The following is a 23,925-nucleotide window of genomic DNA, read 5'->3' on the forward strand; positions in this document are numbered from 1 at the left end:
CTTAAGTAGGTAAACACAGCACACAGTGATTAAAAAACCAGAAATATGCCTGGCAGTCCACTCAAATACATGTCCTAGAGCTTTTCACTCTTATAATTCTATTTTCAAAGTGGAGAGCTTTCTGCCTTTTTTCACTACATTCATTCTGATTCTCTCAGCTGGTACATGCTAATGTGCTCCACAGGCTTCACTCCTGTTGCTCCTAACAGTGCTGAAAATGTCTGAGGCATGACAAGAAATCCTGCAATATTGTGTTCTTAAATCAGTTCTTAACTACAGCAACATCCACACATCCAGTGCATAATGTATCAAAGGATAAAAAAAAATTTACATCATTGAGTCATGTCATCTTCTATAATCATTACATGATTAAAAAGTGCCTGGGATATGCAAAAAGGTGGAAGTTTACAAATAACAGGATGCACCAAGAAAGGACTTCTGGGTAGGAGAAAATTTCCTTCAATGTAGCTTTCTCACCCAAATATCTTTTTCCCCTCTAGACAAAAAAACTCATTAACTGTTCAAATTGGATTTGACTCAAGTTACACTGTTTTTGGTACTAAGTCAGCTGGAGTTCAACTAATGTAAAACAATCCAGATCTGGAGCCAACAATTCAGATATGTTCACCTTCACCATTAGTTGTTTAATCAGAGGAAATGGGCTTTCAACCCCTTTTAGTCAGTAAACAAAATCTGTTCTCCTTTTTCTTCAGTCTCCTAATCCTGCCTTTTATTGAGCTTTTTAAAGGAATAAATAATGAACATTATTGGCAATGAACAATAAAATTAGTATTCCTTACAGTACACTATGGCTAATTATATTGTTAAGACATATTAACTTCCCAATAATGTAACCATAACATTTTATTACTAATGTCAAATTATATTAACAGGAAACACAACTAAACCTTTTTATCACTCAATTCTGCTACCCTCCTCAGAGTGTAAGTAAGATTCCCTGACAATACAAAAATTGTTAGTCATAAAAATCTATCAGTGGAAAATAACACCTATCTCATCTCTATCCTGTTCTTCCAAAACCACACACAGATTTTGCTGGAACAACTGACAGCACCACGTCATTAGCACCTTTACACCCTGCCAGGAATCTGATGGAATAACTAAACACAAAAAAATGTTACTATGGAGTGGAAAAGGCCCAAATCAAACAGAGCTTGAGGTAATAGCAAAAGAGTTGACCAAATGTTCATCACCAGTGAGTAGATATTTTTAAAGAAACTCAGTAGCAGTTACAGTGAACCGGGACAACCTTGTCACTTCCTGTGGACAGACTTTGTAGTCTTATTATTCCTTCTTGTCATCTTCGGTTCCACACATGCCTCCAGTCAGAATCAAGATCCACTAACAATACAGGAGATACTGACTGAGTGATTCACTATTTTAATAGATCTAAAATTGTTCTCAGGGTTACTGAACATAAAATATTGCCTCTTTGCTAGATCCTTCACTTGATGAGAAGTTCCAGGTAACCGCAGGAATGCACAGCCTTGGGATGCTTCAGGCATCCCCTAAATCAGGAGCTGCAATAGCTTAACAAGGTCATGCAGATATTCCTGACAAACTCTCCCAGACCAGAATGTTCAGATCATTCTTCTTTCAGAGGCACTTAAAAGGTATGTCATTTTCTTCTTCTGGTCAATGTGAGAAAAAACCTTAATCAGGCTTCAAAATCCCAAATAACTGCCCTACTTTTTTGTTTGTTTTTCTGTTTAAAAACAAGTAATTTAGGGTGTGAACTGTTTGCTGTCTCAGGTCTTATTCCACAGGGAATTAAACAAGATTCTTTTTTTAATTCACAGGGAATTTAACAAGACGCTTTCATACATTTGCTATGCCCTGAAAAATTGTTGTTTTTAACTGAAAAATGGTTTGTTTGCTCCTCCCTCATGAAACTTCCTGCTCCAAAGCTGGACCTTCCAGAAAAATAACTGTGACAACATGTGACAAATTTCCCATCATGACACGTCCCCTGTAAAATAAGGTCACCTGTACCTAAATGACCCAGTTACCAGGCATAACCTCATCTGTAACAAAAAGAAATGAAGCAAACATATATATTTTCAGATGAGATCTGGAGTTTATTAGGGTGAAGCACATCACTACTCTATTATCTGTCTGTTCTGCCTCTATCTGGACAGTCCCTGCACACATCACCACCTCCTACTGCTGTGACATTTAGTAACCTATGGGATACAACTCTCAGATTTAAAGGGTGGTACCCAAGTGCTCTTATGGCATACCCACAATCATCATCACGGTGCTCAGAATAAGCCTTGAAAATGTCTCTAGGAACATACACAACTACACAGCAGGATGGTGTCACTAGTAGATAAAAATTATACAAATTATTGTAGAGCAAAGAACAGCATCAGTGTTCTAAACAAGGTGCCACATCAATTTGTTCCAGCAACACACTGCAACGTAACAGCAATGTTTCACTGCCTTAAGGCATGCAGTTCGCCTCAGTGCCTCTGAGTGCTCTGTTTTTGTTTTCCACAAAAACGCGCTGCACAGCTTCTGAAGCCTGTTATTCCTGCACCATCAATATCACTTTCTGTCTCACAGCCTCAAGTTTGTCTAGTGAATGAGACACATTGTCTTGATACACTGCCATGTCTTTTTTCACTGCTGTCAAGTTGCTGGATGCGAGGCATGGCCCATGGCCTCTCTTTTTCCCTCCAGAGGTGCCAGATGAAATGTCAGCTTTAAAACTAAACAAGCAGTAGTACTTGAGGCAGCAGTAAGGACAGAAGAGACATAAGGCTGATAGATGACAATGCTGAGGACAAACTAGAGTGTAAGTGAGACAAGAAAAAACTTTGAAAAAATTGTTTTGTAAATACTAAGCCAACAATTACTTCAAAGCTAAAGGAAAAATAGGTGTCCACAGGTACCAAAAGAAGCAGAACAAAATAGGTATTTAGAGGGGATAGCCAGCAACAAGATCAGCTTTTTAGCTCATCCATGCATCTCACAGCTCTGACCCATGCATGAGCCGCTGCATGAACCCTCAAGGTTACTGCAGGGTTTAAACACCCACCAACTCAGCTTAAGGAAGACACAGAAAAAGACAGGCTGACTCAGCTCTGCACCACGGGGCTAAACCAACCTGCACATGTGCATTCGCCACAGATCAGCCACTGTAAACACATCCTAACTTGGGCACCCAAGTCCTGACTGTCCAACTAAGCTGTGTTCCACAGGCACAGGTTTCGCAGTGCCACGGAATGTTCTGTTAATACAATAGGTGCTAACTTAAGCTCACAAGTCAGCACAAGCATAATCACAAACTCATTTTTAGGAAGGTCTATGATAGCTGTTCCCCTGTTCACAATAATACCCATGGCCACATGGCAAAATATGGAATGAAAAATCAAATTAGAAATGCTTACATTGAAAAAATCACAACCAGTTGCCAATGAACTAAACTACCTACATCTGAGGCAGTGAGATAGATATAGATATGTAGACATACTCTTTACAATGAATGAAGAGAAAAAAGCATGCTTGGAGCCTGGCTTGTCTTATCCTAAACTAGAATATAAACAGGTCAGAGGTCTACAAAGGGAGCTAGGGGAATCATTTCAGGTGAAAATATGTGCTCCAAAGACAACTGAGGGCACATTACAGCAATACCAGTGCTTATGTGTCTGTTTTCTGTGATGAACATGAAAGTTAAGCACTATACAGTTATTAATACCACCACAACATAGGTGAGAAATAGGAGATCTCAGATTTGTACTGGAAAAAGATATGGGTGCTTATATAATGGAAAGGAAATTGGTGGTTTTATCCAAATCTGCTTCTGAGGGGGGCAGATTCTCAACTGTTCTAAGCTCAGATAGCACCACTTTGTTTGAATGGAGTATGAAACAGGGGGTCTAGATTACCAGTTGGTTTGCAAAAGTCTCAGAGCTACTGGTTTTGTAGCTTCTTCCTCTCTTACCTACTTTTTCTGTCCTACACTTTCCATTATTTAAATAATTGATTTTAAAAAGCAAATAACAGTACTGCCTGAAAATCTACTAAGTATCAGCTCTTATGCAAAGCATTGTTTCTAGAATGACTGGCTTTTCCAAAAGCTCCTTGTTTCAGCTTATTTTATTTGAAATCTAAAATTATACACACTGGGATATGGGCAAAAAATTACTTCCCATCGACAGCAACTTCTCATCAGGAGTGGAATATACTGTTAGCCCTTTTCTCTTCACATACAGTTGCTTCCCCAACCTACGAAACAAGGTATTCTATTACATTTTCAAAATATCAGTCAGAGACATTGTTAAGAGACTTGACCCGAAACAACTTGCAGAATTGGTTTGCCAGCAATCTGTACTCCCTCTCCTGTCCTTACAGCTAGTGGCAGGAAATGTTCCTTCACCACATCTCCCAGGTGCAGGCAGCTAAAAAAGCTAAAGTTATCCAGAGGAGAAATACCTCAACTAACCAGTTCTTCTCTGCATTTCATGACATGTCTACACCTCTCTTGGATCCTTTTAATTTAGGCTTGTAATTGAGTTCTCTGAAATAAAGCGTCAAGTCTCTTTGGTGTCAGGTATAAACTGTCAGGAATGGGAGACGGTGATACAAAAGAGAATTTTAATAAATAGGATAAAGGCTGAGAGAATAGGTCATGAAAAGAGCTCAAATGACAGTATGTCTCATAAAAACTCCTCCAGTCTAATATCCTGTCTGCAGAAGCAGCCTTTAGAGCATGCTTAAGAAAGATAATAAGGAACGTGGCAAATATAATAATCCTTCCTCAAACAGTCAGCAGATTAGAGACTATTAATTGTCACAGGGCTTAAGGGAATGAGTGAGAACAGGGCTCTACGGTACTGATGCAGCACCAAGGGCTGGGTAAACTGTCTGCTTCACGGCAGCACATTTGACACTGGGAGAGATATCTCTGTTTAGCAAAACTACTACGAGAAAAGGTATCTATGATGTGAAAATGTCCTGAGTATCACACAGTCCAACCTAGATAGACCTTCCTTTCAGTGGAGACATAGAAGATGCTGAACTTGGGAGAATAACAGCTAAATGTTAGAGAGAGCAATTCACACCACAGAGGTAATCAGAAAACTGTAAAGATGCCACTTATTTTGGAAAAATCATTTAGCTAGTACTTCTCCATCTCACTTTTCCAAATAGCCTATTGTCACCTCCCATGTAGGAATGATGCTTACCAACAAAAGGGCCATCATTCTGAGGCAGACCAGAGGCTAATCTGTCCCTGGTCTGGCCAAGAAAATCAGAGGATTATGGAACACATGTGGCATATGGCACTGCCCTCCCAGCCTTTGCCTATTGAAGTCTTTTAGAGGCAAGTATGTAGCCAGACTAGAAAGTTCAACAAATATGCATAGACTTATTATCTCTGCATTGGTCTAATCCCTTTTAGGGTGACAAGCTCATTTGACTCAATTCCACAAACACACAAGCTGATACAAATTAACATGGAGAACATTTCTTCATAAGAAATGAACCAGACCCTGCTGTGTATCTGTCTTCCTTACAAGGAAATGCTATGCTGAGCAAGAACAAAGTCAGACACTACGGAATAAGGACAACTATCACTTGAGTATACAACTGTCACAGAGAGCACCAAATTGCCCTACTCCTCTGCAGGGAATCCTGGCTTACACTTGTGGTCTGGAGGACATTCAAAGAGCAGTGAAAGAGCATGGAAGAACATGAAAGCAAACCTGTAATCTCAGTGTACCACAGGCGTTAATTAACCTGGCTGCCATCCAAACTGCTGGAACCAAAATCCGCTTATCTGGGAGCTGCACATTTCAGCATTTCTGCAGACACTACTATGTACAGAGGCACTGCACTGCACAGGAGTAGCAAGCTACCCAAAAACAAGAGAAAGAGGCAGAAATGGAGGAATGCTGAAAATTATTACAGTGCAATCAGAAGATTAGTTAGTAGTTGGAAAAACATGTTATTTGAAGAAATAGTACATCTGAATAAAGCAGGGATTGCATCAAGAATGTAATAAAAACAACTTTGGGAAAACAAGCATGAACGATCTCTAGTGAGAATACACCACAGTCAAGAAACAATTGTGCTGAAGCCAGAAAGTGAGAACAGTTCAAGTAAAGGCATTTGTCTCTGAAAAGGAATTGGTTTTCTACATACCTGTCCAGTCTCCTACTACTTTTAGGTGGACCCCAAACGTTGCTTTGGTATCTGTAGGGCACTAAAAATATTAGATATATTAAGCACCACTTCTGAGTAACAGAAAAAAAATGCATTCAAAGTACAATTGTTAAGACAGAACCTGGTGTTATTAGGTCATTCCTAAACAGCCACACCATCAGCTGTACCCTTAAAGAAGCAAGTCTATCATCAACACAGCTGGGGAAGCCAAGAATGCCAAGTATCCCTTCAGCCTTAACCCTTTCTTCTGGTCACGGAGGAGTCTGAATGCTCTTTTCGGGGTGTGATTTGTAACAGACACTTCATTAAGCAGTACTCAGCAAGGACACCAACAATAGAATGGAAGTACTCCTCTACTGTTGACACATCATTCAAAATCAGGAACTGCCCCATCATTCTTAAGGCATTTAAGAGACTTTTGATTCTTGAATGACAAGGCCAGAATTTTCAAGCTGACCATTCTCATACAACTGATGCTTTCTTTTAAATGGAAACTGTAAGCAATTCACAAGACCTTACAGTTTGCAAAGGAAAAGCATCAAATTCCATAGTATGTCATAAAAATCACATTGCAGCCACCATTCTCTCACTCTACACATGTGCCCTTACTTCAAGGCTATTGATTGTGACTATCAACACAGGAGTGTTACCACTTAGAATCTTATCCACACCATATTTAAAAACCCCAGTCAAGCACTAAGGACTCCCCTCAGTTTCATTCCTTGCTAGAATGCAAATCCTTGCTAGTCCCTTCCTAGAGGGACATTTGTAATGCACTGCTTGGACAGCTTTTGCAGATACACCAAATGATGCCCACATAAACAGGACAAGCAACATTACTCAGGAAAAGAGTCTTCACTTTCCTTCTATAAAGCAACACCATTGGTTTACTTTTGATAAAAGATATTACTCCTGAGTTTTGATGCCTTTCTTAGAATCTCTTAATGATCCATCCAAGGTCTATCATGACACCAATACCCAACAGATGATGTTCTGTCCCTTTTCTTCTTTTTTTCTACTACTAAGTACAAACAGCAGTTTTGAGGGGAGGATAAAATTCAAGGAACATATCCATATTATAAATAAGATGAGCCCAGACAGAGAATCTATGCACCAAATACTCATGCACCATGCTTATGAAGATATTTCCTGGCTCTGTTCTGGACCCTTGCCATAAGGGTTCCCAAGATAATTTCTTCTGGGCAGTGTGAAGCCACTGACCTCAGGGCTGAAAATCAGCTCCTGTCAGTTCTGTATTTAGCAGCAGACACAGGTAAAACATTAGTATTATCTACATCTTGGAAAAACTAAATAGGGACTACAAAGTTCCAGCTCATCACTCCATTTTCCTGAGGGGGAAGAGCACTCCTTTTGCAACTACTGATTACTAGATAGACTTTTATGTAACTCCTTATTATATTCCAAGTTTCCCTACAAAAATGAGGTACAGAAACCCAGAGTCCCAATTATTTCAGCAAGTTTTAGTCTCCAAAGAAAAACAGCATCGAGGGAGGGATGCAGACAAACACACAATGAGGCCAGTGTTTGCTACGTCTCATTGCAGAATCTCTCAACAAAAATGCCAAGACTAGTTCTCCATATAAAAGCAAGTAAGCTGTCTCTTGGGTAGGAAGGTGTACACTGGCAGCAAAAAGGTCTGTTCCAGAGGCTTCTGTGGGGTTTTTCATTCTGGGCTGCCCCAGGGCTCTCTGTGCTTCACAGCAGGTGGACTGATTTTCTTAGTCCAACTATCCACCGTCCCAGTTCAGCACATCTTCTACAAAATTGTTATTCCCTGCTTCTGCAAAATTAATGGCAGAATACCCCTTGTCTCCTGCCAGAATAGGTTCAAATCTGTTACACTTTACATCATCCTTATGACTTTTTTCTGAACTACCCTGAAATTATCCAATAAAAGTGAGATTTATTTCTCTTTAGACTTTAGGAAATCTATTTTGATACTTATAACTAGCTATGAGACATCCTCATAGAGTTCTGAAAAAATCTCTTTGTGCTGCTAAATCTTACCAGAAGAAGGGCTACATGGAGTGTACTTCCCCCAGCTTAAAAGAGAGAAAGAATGTAGATGATCCAGCAAAGGACCATCAAAGCAGTGAGAGGACTGGATAACCTGACATTCAAAGAGGGGTCAGTAAGGGAATGTGCTTGGGTAACCCATAAAAGAAAAGCCTTGGGGAGATGTCTGTCTACCAATAACTAAAAAAACAGCTATAGAGAAGATGAAGGTGCTCTCTCTCTGCAGCACTGTGCATGGCAACAAGACACCAGACCAGGAGTACAAGTTGTTTCAGGGGAAATTTCATTTGGATATAAGAAAAGTGTTCTGCATCATGGAACAGGCAGCCAAAGAAATGGTACAATTTCTCTTGCTAATTCAGCTTCACACAACACTGAATAACCTCATCCACAGCCCTCGGACCAGAAGGTCAAACCAGATAATCTCCACAGGCCTGTTCTGACTTTCAGACTTTCCTGCATGCCTATAATTTTAACTCTGAAATTTTTATTTACATATTTTTACAGCACAGAACACTTATTTTACCTCTTTTATCTCTGTAAACACAATTAAGACTCTAACAGTAGCTTTTTCTAGACTGTTGGAGAATATATTCTAGTTTATATTCCACCTTAAAAAATATTCAAAGACAGTTTTTCAGAAGTTTAATAATGAAAGTGGGTAAATTTTCCTGTGTTATTTATTAACACACCACTGGGAATGCATAATGAAGTGCAATGAAAATATTCTCTTATATACTCAACCTTCATGAAATCACAGAATTGTACGATAGCTGAGACTAGAATGCACCTGTGCAGATTGGCTCCTTCACTCCCCTTGCAAGACCAGGGTCTGCCAGAGCAGGTGGCCCAGGAAAGCATCCCACTGGCCTTTGAATGTCTCCAAGGATGGAGACTCCACAGCTTGTCCTATGGCAACCTGTGCCACCCTCAGAGAAAAAGAGGGATTTCTCTTAGGTCCAGATAAAACTTCCTGTATACCAGTTTGTGTTGTCCTGTCACTGGGTGCCTCTGAGGAGACTAATTCTATTTTCTTCTCTTGTCACTCGGTTCAGCTTTCTCAGCCTCTCCTCATACCCAGAGATGCTCCAGTTCCTTACTCATCCTCATGACTCTTTGTGCTTCAATACATCCATGTCTCTCTTGTGCTGGGAAGTCCAGAACCGGGCACAGAGCTTCAGACACATTGCTGATGGGAGAAGGGTCACCTCTCTCCATCTGCTGGCAACCCTGCCTAATACAGCTCAGGAAGCTGTTGGCTTTCTCTGCTGCAAGGGCACATTGTGGGTTCATGGTCAACCTGGTAGTCACCACAACCCCTGGGCACTCTGTGCTAAGCTCCTTTCCAGCCAGACAATTCCCATCACATACTAGTACCTGGGGTTATTGCCTTGGCTAAATGAAGGTGTGCCAAAGCGGCCTCAGAAATACATTGTGCCCTCTCTGAAGCTGTGAACAAAACCAATTAAAATTATTTTGAAATTGTGTTTTGGCAAATAACATTTTGATTTCCCCCTGCTGCTTTTAACCAGGGAACCCTAAGAAACAATCCACTGTACTATATTGAAGCTCCCTACCCTTCCTTTATCGCCCAATACACTGTCCAATGGAAAATTATAAAGATTAGTCAATCTTAAAAATAAACAACCACTTTATCTGAGGTCCTTCTCCTTAAATCAACCTTGTTTTCCAAAAAGGGAAATCACTAACTTGAATAGCCTGTAATGAGAAGGGAGAGTAGACAATATTAAACTAAAGGTCAGAAATGCTCTTCAGTAATTCTTTTCACATTTTGAACTTGTTTGCTGCACTCATTTGATTAAAATGCTATGATACGCAAATTAACTGTTGCAGATACTGTAATAACATGAAGTAATGTTCATCTTATTCTAACCTCAGGTGATCTATACCTTTAAAAAGTGAAAGATTTTACAGGTATGAATGTCTACATTCATCAGGTTATCTTCCAGCATTTGGCCCTTCTCAAAAACCAACTGGAAATCAAAGAAATTCTGTTAAATTTAAATAGCTGTGCAGATTTACAGCCTCAGAGAAACTAAACAGTATTCTTAGCATTAAGATGGAATACTTTCCTCAGTTTACAATGCCTATTTTTGTACATATTTTCACATTCAACAAAATTATAGGATTTTATATATAGACAAAATTTAGAGAATAGAGGTTGTTCTACATCTTGATAAAAAAAACAACTTTCCATTTTTTTTTCCTTTTTTTCTTCAAGCTAATTTGGAACACAAAAGCAAGTTATCACACAGGGATTGTGCAACAGTCCCTGGAGAACTTTATTCTTATAAACCACTAAATTAATTACATTCACTAGTAACCTAAGCTCTACTATCTATGCCAATATAAACTGAATAATTTAACTTAACACATTAATTAATGTGTAGTAGTAGTGTATTAATTTATAATACACTACTAGATTAACACATATTTGAAATATATTTTATTTACCAATTTTATATTGTGATCACAATTCTCTGTTGTCCTCTGCTTTGCTTTTACATGAATGCAAAGTGAGCAAACTAATTACTGTTACATCATAGCAGTTCTACTTTACGACCACAGTATAATGGCTCCAGGTTGCCCCAGGAGAGATTTAGATGGGGTGTTAGGAAAAATTTCTTCACCAAAACAGTGGTCAAGCATGGGAACAGGTAGGTTGCCTGAGGAAGTGGTGGAGTCAGTGGAGTCACAATCCCTGGAAATGTTCAAAGGACATGCAGATGTGGTGCTTAGGGACATGGGTTAGTGGTGGACATGGCAGTGCTGGGTTAATCATCTTTTCCAACCTATGTGACTCTGATTCTACACCGGTACAAAAATCTGCTCATGGTGATGAGCAGTGGAGAAATCTGTGCATGAGAGTCCAGCACAAAGCAACTGAAAATTATGTTCGGAACATCTATGCTTCTAGCTTAGAGTACCCTGAATATTTAACACCACTGCTTATCTACTGTCCAGAACAAGAAATTAGACAAACCTTACTGAAGTCATTTTAATGTTATTAAATGCTATTCAGTATTTTAAAACGGTGTTTTTAGGTGCTAGGGTGCAGGGAATGGGGTGAGACAACAGCAAACTAGCAAGAAAATAGAAAGTTAATTCCTGATTGTTTCCAGTTCTTCTGTGCACCTCTGCCATAAGAACTGTGAAGTCTCTTTAGAGAGGTGTTAAGTTCTAATTACCGACTATCACAGAAATGCTAATGCATGCACCAGGATAACACCAAGGAATCTCTGTTATCAGAAGAAAGGAGATGAAAGGGATTTCCAAGTTACAAACCCCCAGTGGCTCTGCAAATAAAGCTCCTTACAAGTTCTAGTGGAGATACTGCTCTCAAGCAAACTGCAGCACAGTAAACATCACCTCTGCATTTGGCACTGCAGTAGGTGGCCTGAACAGTGACCAAAATTACAAAGATCTATGCTACAGCTGGAAGAACAAAGTGTCTGACTGGGGGAATTAAAAAGCTCATGGTGGGATTTGTTTACATAAAAGGAAACTCCTTCAAAAGAAGTCTGTCACTTTGAGTAAAAAAACATGATATGATCCTAATATGGATTTGCAGATATCCTGGCAGGGACTGCAAACAGTGCAGAGACCCTGTTTCCATGCTCCTACCTGCCAGGGTGAACCAGCTGCACTGCAAACCCTGATTCATCAGTCCACCCTTGCTGCAGACTCAATGAACCCTTACCCAGACCAAAAGAAACACATTAGAGACTTGGCAGGTTTTGAAAAGAGGCAGAAGTGAGGAGAAAAAAAGAAGAACTAAACATAACCAATGTATTTTTCCTTCTGTAAAAGGGGAAAAAATAAAAAGAGAAAAAAGAAATAAAAAGTTTTCAACTTTGCCAACTGACAAGAAAATATGAACCTTGGAAGCTCAGTAAGCTGCAGTTTGTCTGGTTTCACACAGAACTGATACAAACATTCCTAAAATGATTCATTCTGACATTAGAAAATGGAGAGGAGTGATGACAAACACAGGCATGCTATATAAATGTAGCCAAGAAATAGTAGCTAGACTTCAGTCTGACTCATAAGAGGTGAACTCTGTAACACTGGGCTATCCCTGTTTTAACTAATTAATCCTGAAAGAAAATTTCAGAGGAAACAAAAAGTTACTATGTGGAGTTATTCTTTTAAACACATCTCTTCCTCAAACACTTGGAGATTTTTTTTAAATGTCTCTATTTCTGTATTATGTTATTTTACAGATCGGATTTTGGTTAAAAGCTTTTCCTGTTGGAGACTTGGCCTTACAGCTATCCTAACTGAACTGGCAGACATCATAACATCTTGAATGTGGGAAAATCTTAACCACAGAGCATGATTTAAATATCAGCAGTGCCAGGATGATCAAGGCAAGACCACCATGCCTCAAATACCCATGGCTTCAGCCAGAGCCCTGCCATAGTAGAGCCAGCTCCCAGCAAGCAGTTGCAGCAACATATCCCAAATATTTTTCACTTTCTATTGCCATATACTCCTTGCTGTACAACCTCAGACACCTGCAGTCAAGCTAGTGGAAAAAACACACCATAACTACAGGATGCATCACTGGGCAGCTGCACTTCCAAGAAGGCCCATTCTGGTCATCTGGGGTCTAACTTTCTCTGTAACACAAACCACAAACACACACCCACTAATTCCCATGAGTCTGTAGTTCAGCATTTGCTAATTCACTCCCTGCAATCTCAGTTGTTAAATTACTCTCAGTGTTGAAAATTATCTTTGTTTTCTTTAGGTCTCAATCTATGAGATTCCTATCTATAAAATCTGCTTGTTCCTTGATTTTACTCTTGCACTACAAGAAAATGAAAATTTTTAATGTAGAGTTGTCTTAGGATTGTAAATAGACCAATACTTGTAAAATACACACAGTATGGCATAAAATAAATTGCTGAATATATAATATGAATTTTTTTCATTTGTTTTCTAGCAGGTCTATAACAGTGCAACTGCTACTTTTTTGCTGCTATGGATGCACTCACTACAAAGGTACACTTTTAGACACTAATCAGCATTTCTTTTCCTCTGCAGTTCAACCAAGGCAAAAAACTTGCTGACCACCCTTTCACCCCAGCAGACATGCTACACATCACAGAGTCATAGAATGCTCAAGCTGGAAGGAACCCACAGAGATCATCAAGTCCAACTCTCTATAAGAGAGAAAATAAAAGTGTTTCAATCCTAGCAATATTCAGCCTATATATTTTATGCATCTGAAGTTGCTGGCTTGGGGGAAAAGAAACCAAAACAAATCACAACATTTCAAGATGCTCAGGATGCAAACCTTTGTCCCTGAAGGAATAAAAAGCAGAAGAACAATGCTTCTGCCCAAGGCTGCCTCTCCAAGTCCTCCAAGGGTACATGGACCCAATGCCAAGCAACAATGCACGGAGCTAACAAACACAGGACAAGGAAACTCAACAGCACAAAAAGGTCCAATCATCCCCAAGCAAAACAATGGGCCACCTCCAGGCTCATGATAACTGGCTTTCAGGGGTGTGAACACTCATGGAAAGAGCAACCAAAGGATCAACAGGTTTTCCAGTCAGATCACAACTACCTTGAGGAATTGCTGTGTCCCTCTGAACTCCCCTACCAGTACACACTGTATTTTGCCAGGCTAAAGCAGAGAGCCCCACCAGCCAGATGGTCTTAATTTTAGGACAGCAAGAGGCAAGGCACTTAATTTCCTCTAATATTTTGTCCACATGTTAACTGTATTCATGCTTAAAGCTTGTGCCCAGGTTTTTGTTGTTTATCTGTTTGGGGGTGAAGGCCATTGGTCTTTTTTGTTTGTTTTATTTTGATATTCTCCTGCACTTCCTAGACCCTGCTCTAACCTGACTTAGCAGCCAAACTAAAAGCACTATCTCTAATGAGAGAAAACACATTTCTCTGCTGAATTCAGTACATGCTTATTATGTATTTTAAGTTTACTTTCATTGAATCAAAAGAACTCAAACCCTGCTGATTAGAGGGATCTGCCACCTCTGTTTAAAGTACCTGCTGAAGGAGAACTTGGGGTTTAGTGAACTTGAGTGTAATAATTTCTGTGTTCCCTTCTCACCCAAAGAGTCAGATTTGAAAGTTTAAATAAAAGTCAGGGTTTATGTAGGGTTTTTATATAGACCCCACAACTATTAATCCCCAAACCAAACAAACAAGTCTAAGGAAGTACTAAAGACATCTGCAATATTAATCTACTCTATTTTTGTTTTACTTAAATTCTTCTTTAAACAGCTGCTAGATATTCTACTTCTATGAAGAGCAGACAAGCTCTAGGGATTTCTTTAGCTTGCCAACAAGATACTTCACAATTTCCCTAAACACTCTGCAAATCATCTCATAAAGACAAGTTTCATAACTATTTGCACAAGATATTTAACAAATCTTATTAGAATGTCATCATGTTAGATTTTGTTTTTATTGTATTTATCTGAGAGTATGAACTTAGCTCTTGATTTCCTTACGTACTTTTTACTCAGGCAACCTTCCAACAATTTTTCCATTTTTTTTATGAAGTATTTCAGAATTTGGCCCCTAGGCTTTCCTGTTGTGGATAGTTTATTTCTTAAGTTTACAGTGGAGGGCACAGGTTTCTCTATCATCTCCTTATGCAGTACAAAATTTCTGGCTTAAAGAAGCTTGGAGCTAAAATTTCACTTCTAGACTTTTAAGATCTTCTGATCTGACTTTAAATGAACCCTGGATTATCCAGGGATAAAGACAACTTTGGGTCCACAAAACACTGGTTTTATTTTACAAAAGCAAATGTGCTACTTCTGATGTTGTTTACACTGAGTATAAAATTTACTGAGATTTTTCTGACAAGGAATCAGGCCCAAAAACATAAAATGTACAGATCAGGGCCATCACCTTGTAATCCCATCGCATCTAAATCCAGATACCAAATGGACTTTAATGGAGATGCAGATGTAACAAGGAAAACTCCATCTACAAAAAAAAAAAAAAAAAAAAAAAAAAAAAAAAAATCAAACCTAAACAAAACCCTTAAAGGTAGAAAAATCTATGATTAAGTAATAGGTCTGAGATTTTAGGTACAGTATATAACTTGTCATGTACATTCAGAAACCTCCCAGGTAATTCTTCTATTTACCCTGAGACGGTTAATGGATTTAAGAGTTTCTCTGCCTGTGATATTATTACTCTACTATTTGGATATCAATTGAGTGAGTATTCTTCTTTAATAATATACATTTGGATTTGAGAGGATCTGAGTATCTGCATATGCAAACTTAGCTTCTCCTAAAAACTCAGCTTTGACTTGTTAAAAAATGCACACATACCATCCTCCCTTTGGAGTTTTCTTACTCATACAGAACTGTATGTGGAAGGAAAGGAAGGAAGATGTTGCACTACAAATCCTCTTGATGTGATCTACTTCAAATTAACCATCTGCTCAAAAATATGGAGAATCAGAAAAAGGGCAGAACTTCTTGGAGCTTTTTATTACCAGACTCTTCCAGTTTCTACTCCAATGGGCTTTAAGAGCAGATTAAATACAGCACTAAAGCAAGGGAGGTCAGAGAACACTCTGACAGAGGACAAAATTTCTAGTTTCAAAGAATGTTTCAAATCTCTTGTTGCCAGTAGTTGATCACTGTTTAGCTGTTACCAGAACTGGGACCTAGACATTGAATGAAGAGCCAAAACTCTTTCGAGGGTCTGAAGAAGCAATCTCCCACCTTATTAACAAAGCACATATTTCATAAAGCCCTGGAGTCTCAAGGCTGGGATCTTTGGTTTAGCTTGTTCTCATTTTTTGCTTTTTATTTGTCACTTCTGAGCCACATGTCTTTTTTAACTCTGTCTCATGAAGCTATTAATCATGGGATATGCAGAGAACGTCTTATACAGACACAGGAAAAGCTCAACAAGTGTTTATGCAAGCTACCTATGCTTAAATATCAACAGGAGTATCTTTAGATACATGTATGTGTGAACGGAAGAAAAAAAAAGGCAACAAAGGAAGCTTCAGGATATTCAGACTTTAGCTCCAAGGAAGAAGCAGGAGCATGAAAGCAGCCAAGGACAGCCAAAACTATCAAAATTTTGGAAAAACAGATTATTTGATGCTGCAATTATCGATGTTTGTTGCAAAACAGAATTTTCCAAAACCAAACCTCAGATGTGAGCCATCTCCAAATTTAGAAGGATTCACATCTTATTCCTGTCCTTATTTCAAGGTCTGTTACGGTCTAAATTCTAAGTGAAGTGATGTAATTGTTTCCTACCTTCCTTTGGCACAAGAAAATCAACACTACTGAAATAACAAGGTTACCAAGCTTTATGAGCTGCTGGGAGTAGACACCAGTCTTTTGATAGCCAAGTGGCCTCAAGTGCAGCTTATGAGAGTTTGACTCTGTAGCGCTGTAGTGGATTCAGCAGAGACCTCATGAGAGAACTTAGGACATCTCCTGAAGCACTTAAAATCTGCAAAACACAAGGCTATTTCCATGAGGCTCACTACTAATCACTGCTTGCTAATGCAAGAAATTCCAGAAACACAGTAGAAAAAGTGACTTAAGACACTAACTTATATTCTAAATAGGACTCCGCTTCTGATGCCATTCATTAGGAGAAAAAAAAAAAAAAAGGAAGCATGCAGTCGTGGATTCATGCTGCTGCAAATCACCAGTAACACAGTTAAGTGTCTGGAAAGAGGGAACTCAACAGCAAGAGGAAAATGTGTGATGGAGATGGAAAAAAAAAGACCAATGTAAACTGCAAGCCTTAGTCTCTTCTTCTTCCTACAAGTTAAAACAAAGAGCAACCAGAACACTGTTGAAGGAAATGAACACTCTCCAAAACGTTAAAAAAAAACAAAAAACTTCAAGGTCTCTAAAAATTGATTTAGACAATTATATTTAAATTGCATTCCACAGCAGACAAGTTCCACACTTCCCTCCAAAAAGGGTAAAGAAATGTCAGTGTCAGGAAGCAGAGCATGTTTGTCTGAGTGGTCTGATCTCCAGACCATATCTTGCACTTGATCAGAAAGACAAATCTCTTCAAATCTCTTTAAAAGAGTTGATTAAGGGGAAAACACACAAAAATAATTTGTCCATTTACATATACAGAACGTAGTTCTAGTCACTACAGATGAAAATATCTTGGAACTGACTGTGTTCTGCTCAAATTCAATTCTAAGATGCAATAATAACCTACCTAAAATAATTAAATTGGACATGAGGGCATAGAGGATTGAGATTGTGACTCACACTGTCTTACACAGCACAGTAACAGGTATGTACAGTTGTGTGAAAAAAATCAGTGAAAAGAGCATCATAAAACATGAAAAAAAGAAAGCTTTTTTGTGGAAATGAAATCAGAACAATGGAGCAATGAAGACACTATGAAGTGAATGGCCCACTATGCACTACCTAGAACTGTCCAGTAGGTCACTTGCAGGAATCCCAAATGTTAGGTCAGCTCTTCATTACCTTTCCCAGACTTTCCAAAGACAAGGAGTCACACTAGAGAGTACAAAGTCACTAGTGAAAAAAAAAGCAGTAGAAATACACTTCAGAAATGGAAATCACACTGCTCACGAGAGAAAACTAGTATTTCTAAGTGTCTGAATTTCAGAATGTACAAGTGACACTACCAGAGGGTTGAGGTAGGTGATCCTCCTTCATTCAGCCACACTTCGAGACCTGTGTCCAGTGCTGGGTTCTTCACTACAAGAAAGACAAGAACATACTGCAGAGAGTCCATACAAAGGCTATAAATACAGTGATGGGACTAGAACACATCTCCCACAAAGATAGTTTGAGAGAGCTCTGACTGTTCAGCTCCCACTTCGGGAGAACAGAAGGCTCAAGGGGACCTTATCAATGTAAAGCACCCAAAGGCAGGGTGCAAGAAGAATAAAGCCTCTTAATGCTCACTTGGTTACAATTCAGAGCTCCCTCTGGCTCTGAGCAAAACACGTGGGAAATTTGCCAGAGTGGAATGGGAGTGAGTTCAGTGCCTTTACACAGCCTCCCTGTGTGTTCCTCCACCCTGGTGTTATGTAAGAAACTGAGCTAAACTGTAAATATTACACAACCTCAAAAAGGGAAGGGACTAGTAAAATATGGCCACAAGTCCTCAATGCTGACTCACCCCTTTGTTTCCACTTAAGGTTATTACCCATATTTAGGAGTACAATGCCTGCAAATGGTCATTTATTGTCTTTTAAACGTGCTCTAGGCACAGTGAGATATTTCACCAGTGTGAACAGAATATCACATAGGGCCTGGAGACAGACTTTTTAGTATGATCTGTTGTAATAGGACATAGGATAATGGTTTTAAACTGAAAGAGAGTAGATTTGACTAGAGATAAGGAAGAAATGTTTTACAATGAGGATGGTGATACACTGGAACAGGTTGCCCAGAGAGCTGGCAGATGCCCTATTCCTGGAAACATTCAACTTCCTTGAGCTGGATGGGGTTCTGAGCAAGTTGATCTAATTGAAGATGATCTAGTTGAAGATGTCCTTGCTTATTGCAGGAGGGGTTGGACTAGGTGGCCTTTAGAGGTCCCTTCCAACCAAAATATTCTATGACTCTAAGCAGGACAACAGTGCCAGGAAGAAGACTGCAGTCTTCCCCCACAGCTCTGCTGCAATCATTGTTGAACTCATTGCTGCAGAGCACTTCCAGTACCTGAAGCCACACACATCTTTCATTAATTTCTTACTGTGGATCTAAACCACTCACCCCATCACCAACCTAGAAAAATAACCCATTGATTATGATCATTCAACAAAAGAAGCAGCAGTAGTTTTCCAGCTTGCTTGGGAACTACAAGTAGGTCAGATGGGAGTGGAAAAATGACAGAGTTAAGCTTTTGCCTACACATTTTACAAGCATTGTCCCATGGCTAGCATCATATTAAACAACAAAAAAGCTTTCTAAGCAGGACATCAGCCCACACCATATTCTCTGACCTAGAAGGACACATGGAAATATGTCCCTTGCTTAGGCTAGGTAAAAAAATTGTCATACATGTAGACACTTAGAATCCTCATTATGCTGTAAAAGTCATTTACCCAATGACAGTCTTTCTACAATAGAGTTAATGCTGTAGCAAAATACGCTTGTGGCAACTCAGTGATAACTTCCTATCTTGTAATAGAGTATATATGTGATCTTGAAGGATATGCTGTTATGCTGAAGGATATCACCACACTTAAAAGTGTAAAACACTGAGCATGAACAGAAATTGCCTGGTCTAGTATTACTTACCTAAAATACAATGCATTGTGCATGAGTGGAAATTGCTAATTTTTATGTTAGATATTTAATACATGGTTGTAAAACTTATACAAACTGTAATTTATCAACTACAATAACATATTGAGAATATACTGCACATTATCTGTATATAAATTACTTATTTATATTCACTAAGAAAACTCAAATTCACAAGAAGAGATTTTCCATAGCTCCTGGCTCTAGAAGTTCATCTGCAAAAGTAATTTTACATAACATGTATTGTCATACTATGCCATTTTAAACACTGGATGAAATTCTCAATTCATGCAAGAAATCTGACATGCAATTCAACTTCATCTTATGACCTCACTCAGTAGGTCTGCATCAGCAGTCTCTTCTCTGACAAAAACTCTCATCTGAACCAGGCCAAATATTTTTTGATGACATTATTTCTAAAAATTAAAACCACAAAATCCATTGTTTTAGCAGTGTCCTAATACAAGACTAAATCTTTATAATAAGAATTCCAGTTTCCAAATTGTGCATTTACTAATAATGATCAAATCATTACCATCATATTAATTTTGACTGGGATGGAGAGTGAGAAATTAGGAACATGATGTTTTAAGAATAATGTTTAAATAAGATGTGCCCACTGGTACAGACCAGCTCTATAGCTATACTAGGGCAAAAGGAGTGGAAATAGCTACCCAAGACTTAAAATAGTTCTTGAAATCGATGGTCCGATTACTAATGTAATTAAAAAATGCAAATAAGTTCTGATTAAACCATTCTGCTTAAATTCATCTATGCATGCAATTTTTCAGCATTCCATATTAAGTTATCTTTGTGCACTATACAGAGGACAGTCTTAAAAGTACTACTTCCATTAACACATTATATATAAATAATGTGTTATAAATAACACATAACACATTTCTCTGGTTTGTACTGGTAAAGAGGATAACCATGAAACTTTGCAAAAGTGCAATGAATGCTTCACCAAGCTGTACAGAGGCAGCTCCCTTAAGTGAGATTCATTCCTAGATTTACAGCACAAAATTGATTTTGGATGGAATTTAGTGTCGGTTCCCCCGTGACTCCTAGCTCAGTATACATATAAGTAAATTAAAAAACCAAAATAAAACTCCCCACAAACCAAAAGAACTGGACCTGACTGTGCCCTCAGAATATCGGCTACCATAAAAACATCTCAACTGCTCCTCAGCACTACCTATAACCCAGTAGGAATAAAGTATCAGTTATCAGTCCAAAGAAAGCAATCACACATGAACATTTGTCTCCACAGTCTTCTTGAAGAAGTATGTCCAATTCAGGCAATGCAAAAGCATTTACTCCCTCTGGAAGAAAAAGGCTGCCACTAATATTCAACCTCATACTCTGCTTTTGTAACAATATACCAGTCAGTACAGTGATTTTTTAGCAGAATCTACCACTGCACTATCTGCACTATGAATCTGCACTATGTACTCCCAGAGAACACAACTGCATATTATCCCAGTCTTTCTCTACAGGTTTCAGTTCCCATTCTAGACCAACTGAAGTAGCAATCCTAACATTGTATCACCTCACTGGTATATCACATCAAGTCATCAATAAATCTCTTAATATAAAAATAAAGCAGAAGACAATTTTAGGAACTTATGTTTTTAACTTGATTTTTTTGAACTTCGAAAAAGACAGTCATAGAAATGTGCTCTCATTGAGAAAGAGAGGTGGCAAAAGTTTATTCCAATTTGTGCTCCTTCTGTATTAAGGTCTAGAAATATGGCTGAAACTTCTTTTATAAAAGAATTTCCAAAATCACATGGATTTTATTGATTTATTCATGGATTTTTTAATGGATTTATTTATTATTGGTTTTCACTTATGGAGACTTGGAAAAAAGTTCCCATTTTCTTTTTCTCAACAGTGGAGAAAACTAAATATGTACTGAATACTGTCACACATAATAATCATGCCATTTCATATTCACTGGTACCCTCATAAATGAAACATGAGCTCTGCTGAGAGAATTGTCACCTTGAGAGAAACAAAGACCATTCGCAAACCAAATATAAATAAAAGACAAAGTACAGAAAAGAACACTATTTCTTACCATTGTAAGAGTGAATGGATGGCTTTCCAGAGCAGACACTCTTGGACAGTGGAGAATAACATACTGAAATGAAATGGTAGAAAGGATTCAAAACATTCAGCGATGGGCTAGCACTTATAAAGCGATAGTCATCCCCACAGATAATGTCAGATGAAAGCAAAGTGGTTTTTTGGGGCCATATTAACTCACCTGACCAGGCCTTGCTTCAAAGTCATCTTTCACCATCCTGACTTCAAGGACATTGGAGGGGTGGCTTATTACTGAGGTGATTGTGACTGGTTTGTTGCTGCGGATGTAGCGGTACAGCCGCTCCATACAGTACAGGCACAGCGGTCCAGAAATCCAGAACCAGGTCTAAGGTAGAACAAAAATAACTTATCTCATTGACTTTTAACTTTCTGTCTTCTATTTTCACAACTACATGAGCGCTTTCAGGATCTCACTTCACATCTAACATCCACACCTCTCTCTACATGCAGAAATGCAAGAATGTTCTGAAGCCTTAATCAGTCTAACCAGCAGCATCACCCACAAGCACCAGCAATTTCAATCATAAAACTCATCAGGAAAAAAATGCTAATGACCTCATTTGCTACCCTGTTATTCTGGTTTGATGCAGTTAGATTGCAGCTGGTTTCAGCAATGAAAGAAACAGTACTTACATAGACCAGAGTACTATACAATTGGTTAACATTTCTGGAAAAATGCTGTCTGACTTCCAGTATTATTTAACTATTACCTTCTCATAGTCATCTCAGGTTCATGTAAAAACCTAAGAAAACTTCATTCTTGTGCTATTGAAATTATGTTGATATTAAACTAGTGTAAAATTATTTAACTAGTATTATTATTTAGTATTAAATAATGTAAAATCATAGACAATGGAGAGAAATGGGCACTTCTGAATCACAATTTGCTCTCATGGAAGATGTGGATGCTAGACTGAAAACGCCCTGGAAATACCCATTTCTCTGCACTGATTATATGGGGAGTCCTGGGTGACTGCTCCAGATGGAGACATTTGCAGCTGCTCAGCTAAACCACATCCTAAGAGTCAATTACCAATAGCTTATGGCAGATTTATCTACTAATTCCACATCTGCTCAGTCATTCAAGCTGTGGCATTGAAGTGCCCCTCAACCCTCATCCATCTTCCCTCCCTTCCCAATTTCTGACATTACACATCAACATCTCTTGCAACTAGCAGAGCATTTATTTTCAACAAAAAAGCCTTACAAGTTCCAGTAGCTCACGGTTTTGGGTTTTTTTTTTTCAACTTGGTATCACAACATTTCCAAATCCAAAAAAGTCCTAAATGGTGTTTCAAAGCTGACAGGAGAACACTGAGTGGCCATTTCTTTCCACGACTCCTTTCCCTTGAATGGCTCTAAAGCAGGCATCCTAAGCCCCTAAGAAGACTGCTTGCTGTCCTGTGTGTCATATGGAGCCTGATATACACTGATGCTTATAATTCAGGAGTACTACCACAACAAAATACCAATCCAAAGAGCTTTGTTGGAGGAATTCACTATAGAATTAACTGTATCTCATTAGGATTACATACTCCTTAGAAAAATGGGTTCTCAGGGCAGCTAATAAGGGGAACATGTTCAACAGAAAACAACAACGATAATAACAAAGAGAAATTCCTGTAGGGTCTGTTATGGGACCATTTTGAATGGTGGGCCTTGGACTCATGAACTCCATAGTTGCAAGCTTCCTCAGGCTACCTGCCAATACAACTCAGCTCATCTTTTCTCAAAAGAAAAGAAAAAAATTTGGATAAAGAAAAACCTGCTGCCACAAAACATAAGAAACAAAAGGAAAATGGAAAACCAGAAAAGAAAAGGCTTTTCTGTCCCCACTCTCATCATACTTATTTATCCATGCCACATATAAAACAAGCCTGTCTGCAAATAACAGACTATAAAAGCCAAACCACAACCAACTGCAACCCAGAAATGAGTATTAGGACTTGCATCCGCATGGTAAAAAAGAGAACAAATGGAGCTTGATTATTTCAATTAACTACTGCCACACAATGCTTACAAAAGGACCTTACGAAATGTTATATAAATGTTTGCTCTGAAATTCTATGCTTTAAAATCACATTTTTAGCAGGATCAATACATCCCTTATGGTGTTGTTCAAAAAAGAACATTACAGCCAATCTCTTGACATTTTTCCACCCTCCCTGTTCCATGCACCACATTGTAATGCACTTCAGGGTTAAATACAGATTGTTTTTTCCCCACCAAATCTTTGAATGCCTCAAAAGGTTTTAATAATATTTTCCAGTATTAAAACATCTGGTCT

At 38.6% G+C, this 23,925-nt stretch overlaps 1 protein-coding gene across 3 annotated transcripts in view; it reads right to left on the reverse strand.

The window, feature by feature from the left end:
- Positions 1-23,925, reverse strand: part of NOX4 (NADPH oxidase 4) — a 110,892-nt gene that overhangs the window by 61,800 nt on the left and 25,167 nt on the right. For all 3 annotated transcript variants that reach the window (XM_038129438.1, XM_038129421.1, XM_038129432.1), the window contains 3 exons: positions 21,799-21,963; positions 21,610-21,672; positions 6,169-6,229 (listed from right to left, as the gene is read on the reverse strand). In XM_038129438.1, the coding sequence (XP_037985366.1) occupies positions 6,169-6,229; positions 21,610-21,672; positions 21,799-21,963 (289 nt within the window). The remainder of the gene's footprint in view (positions 1-6,168; positions 6,230-21,609; positions 21,673-21,798; positions 21,964-23,925) is intronic.

This window comes from Motacilla alba, chromosome 1 (genome assembly GCF_015832195.1).
Source record: "Motacilla alba alba isolate MOTALB_02 chromosome 1, Motacilla_alba_V1.0_pri, whole genome shotgun sequence".
In the NCBI taxonomy this organism is placed as follows: domain Eukaryota; kingdom Metazoa; phylum Chordata; class Aves; order Passeriformes; family Motacillidae; genus Motacilla; species Motacilla alba.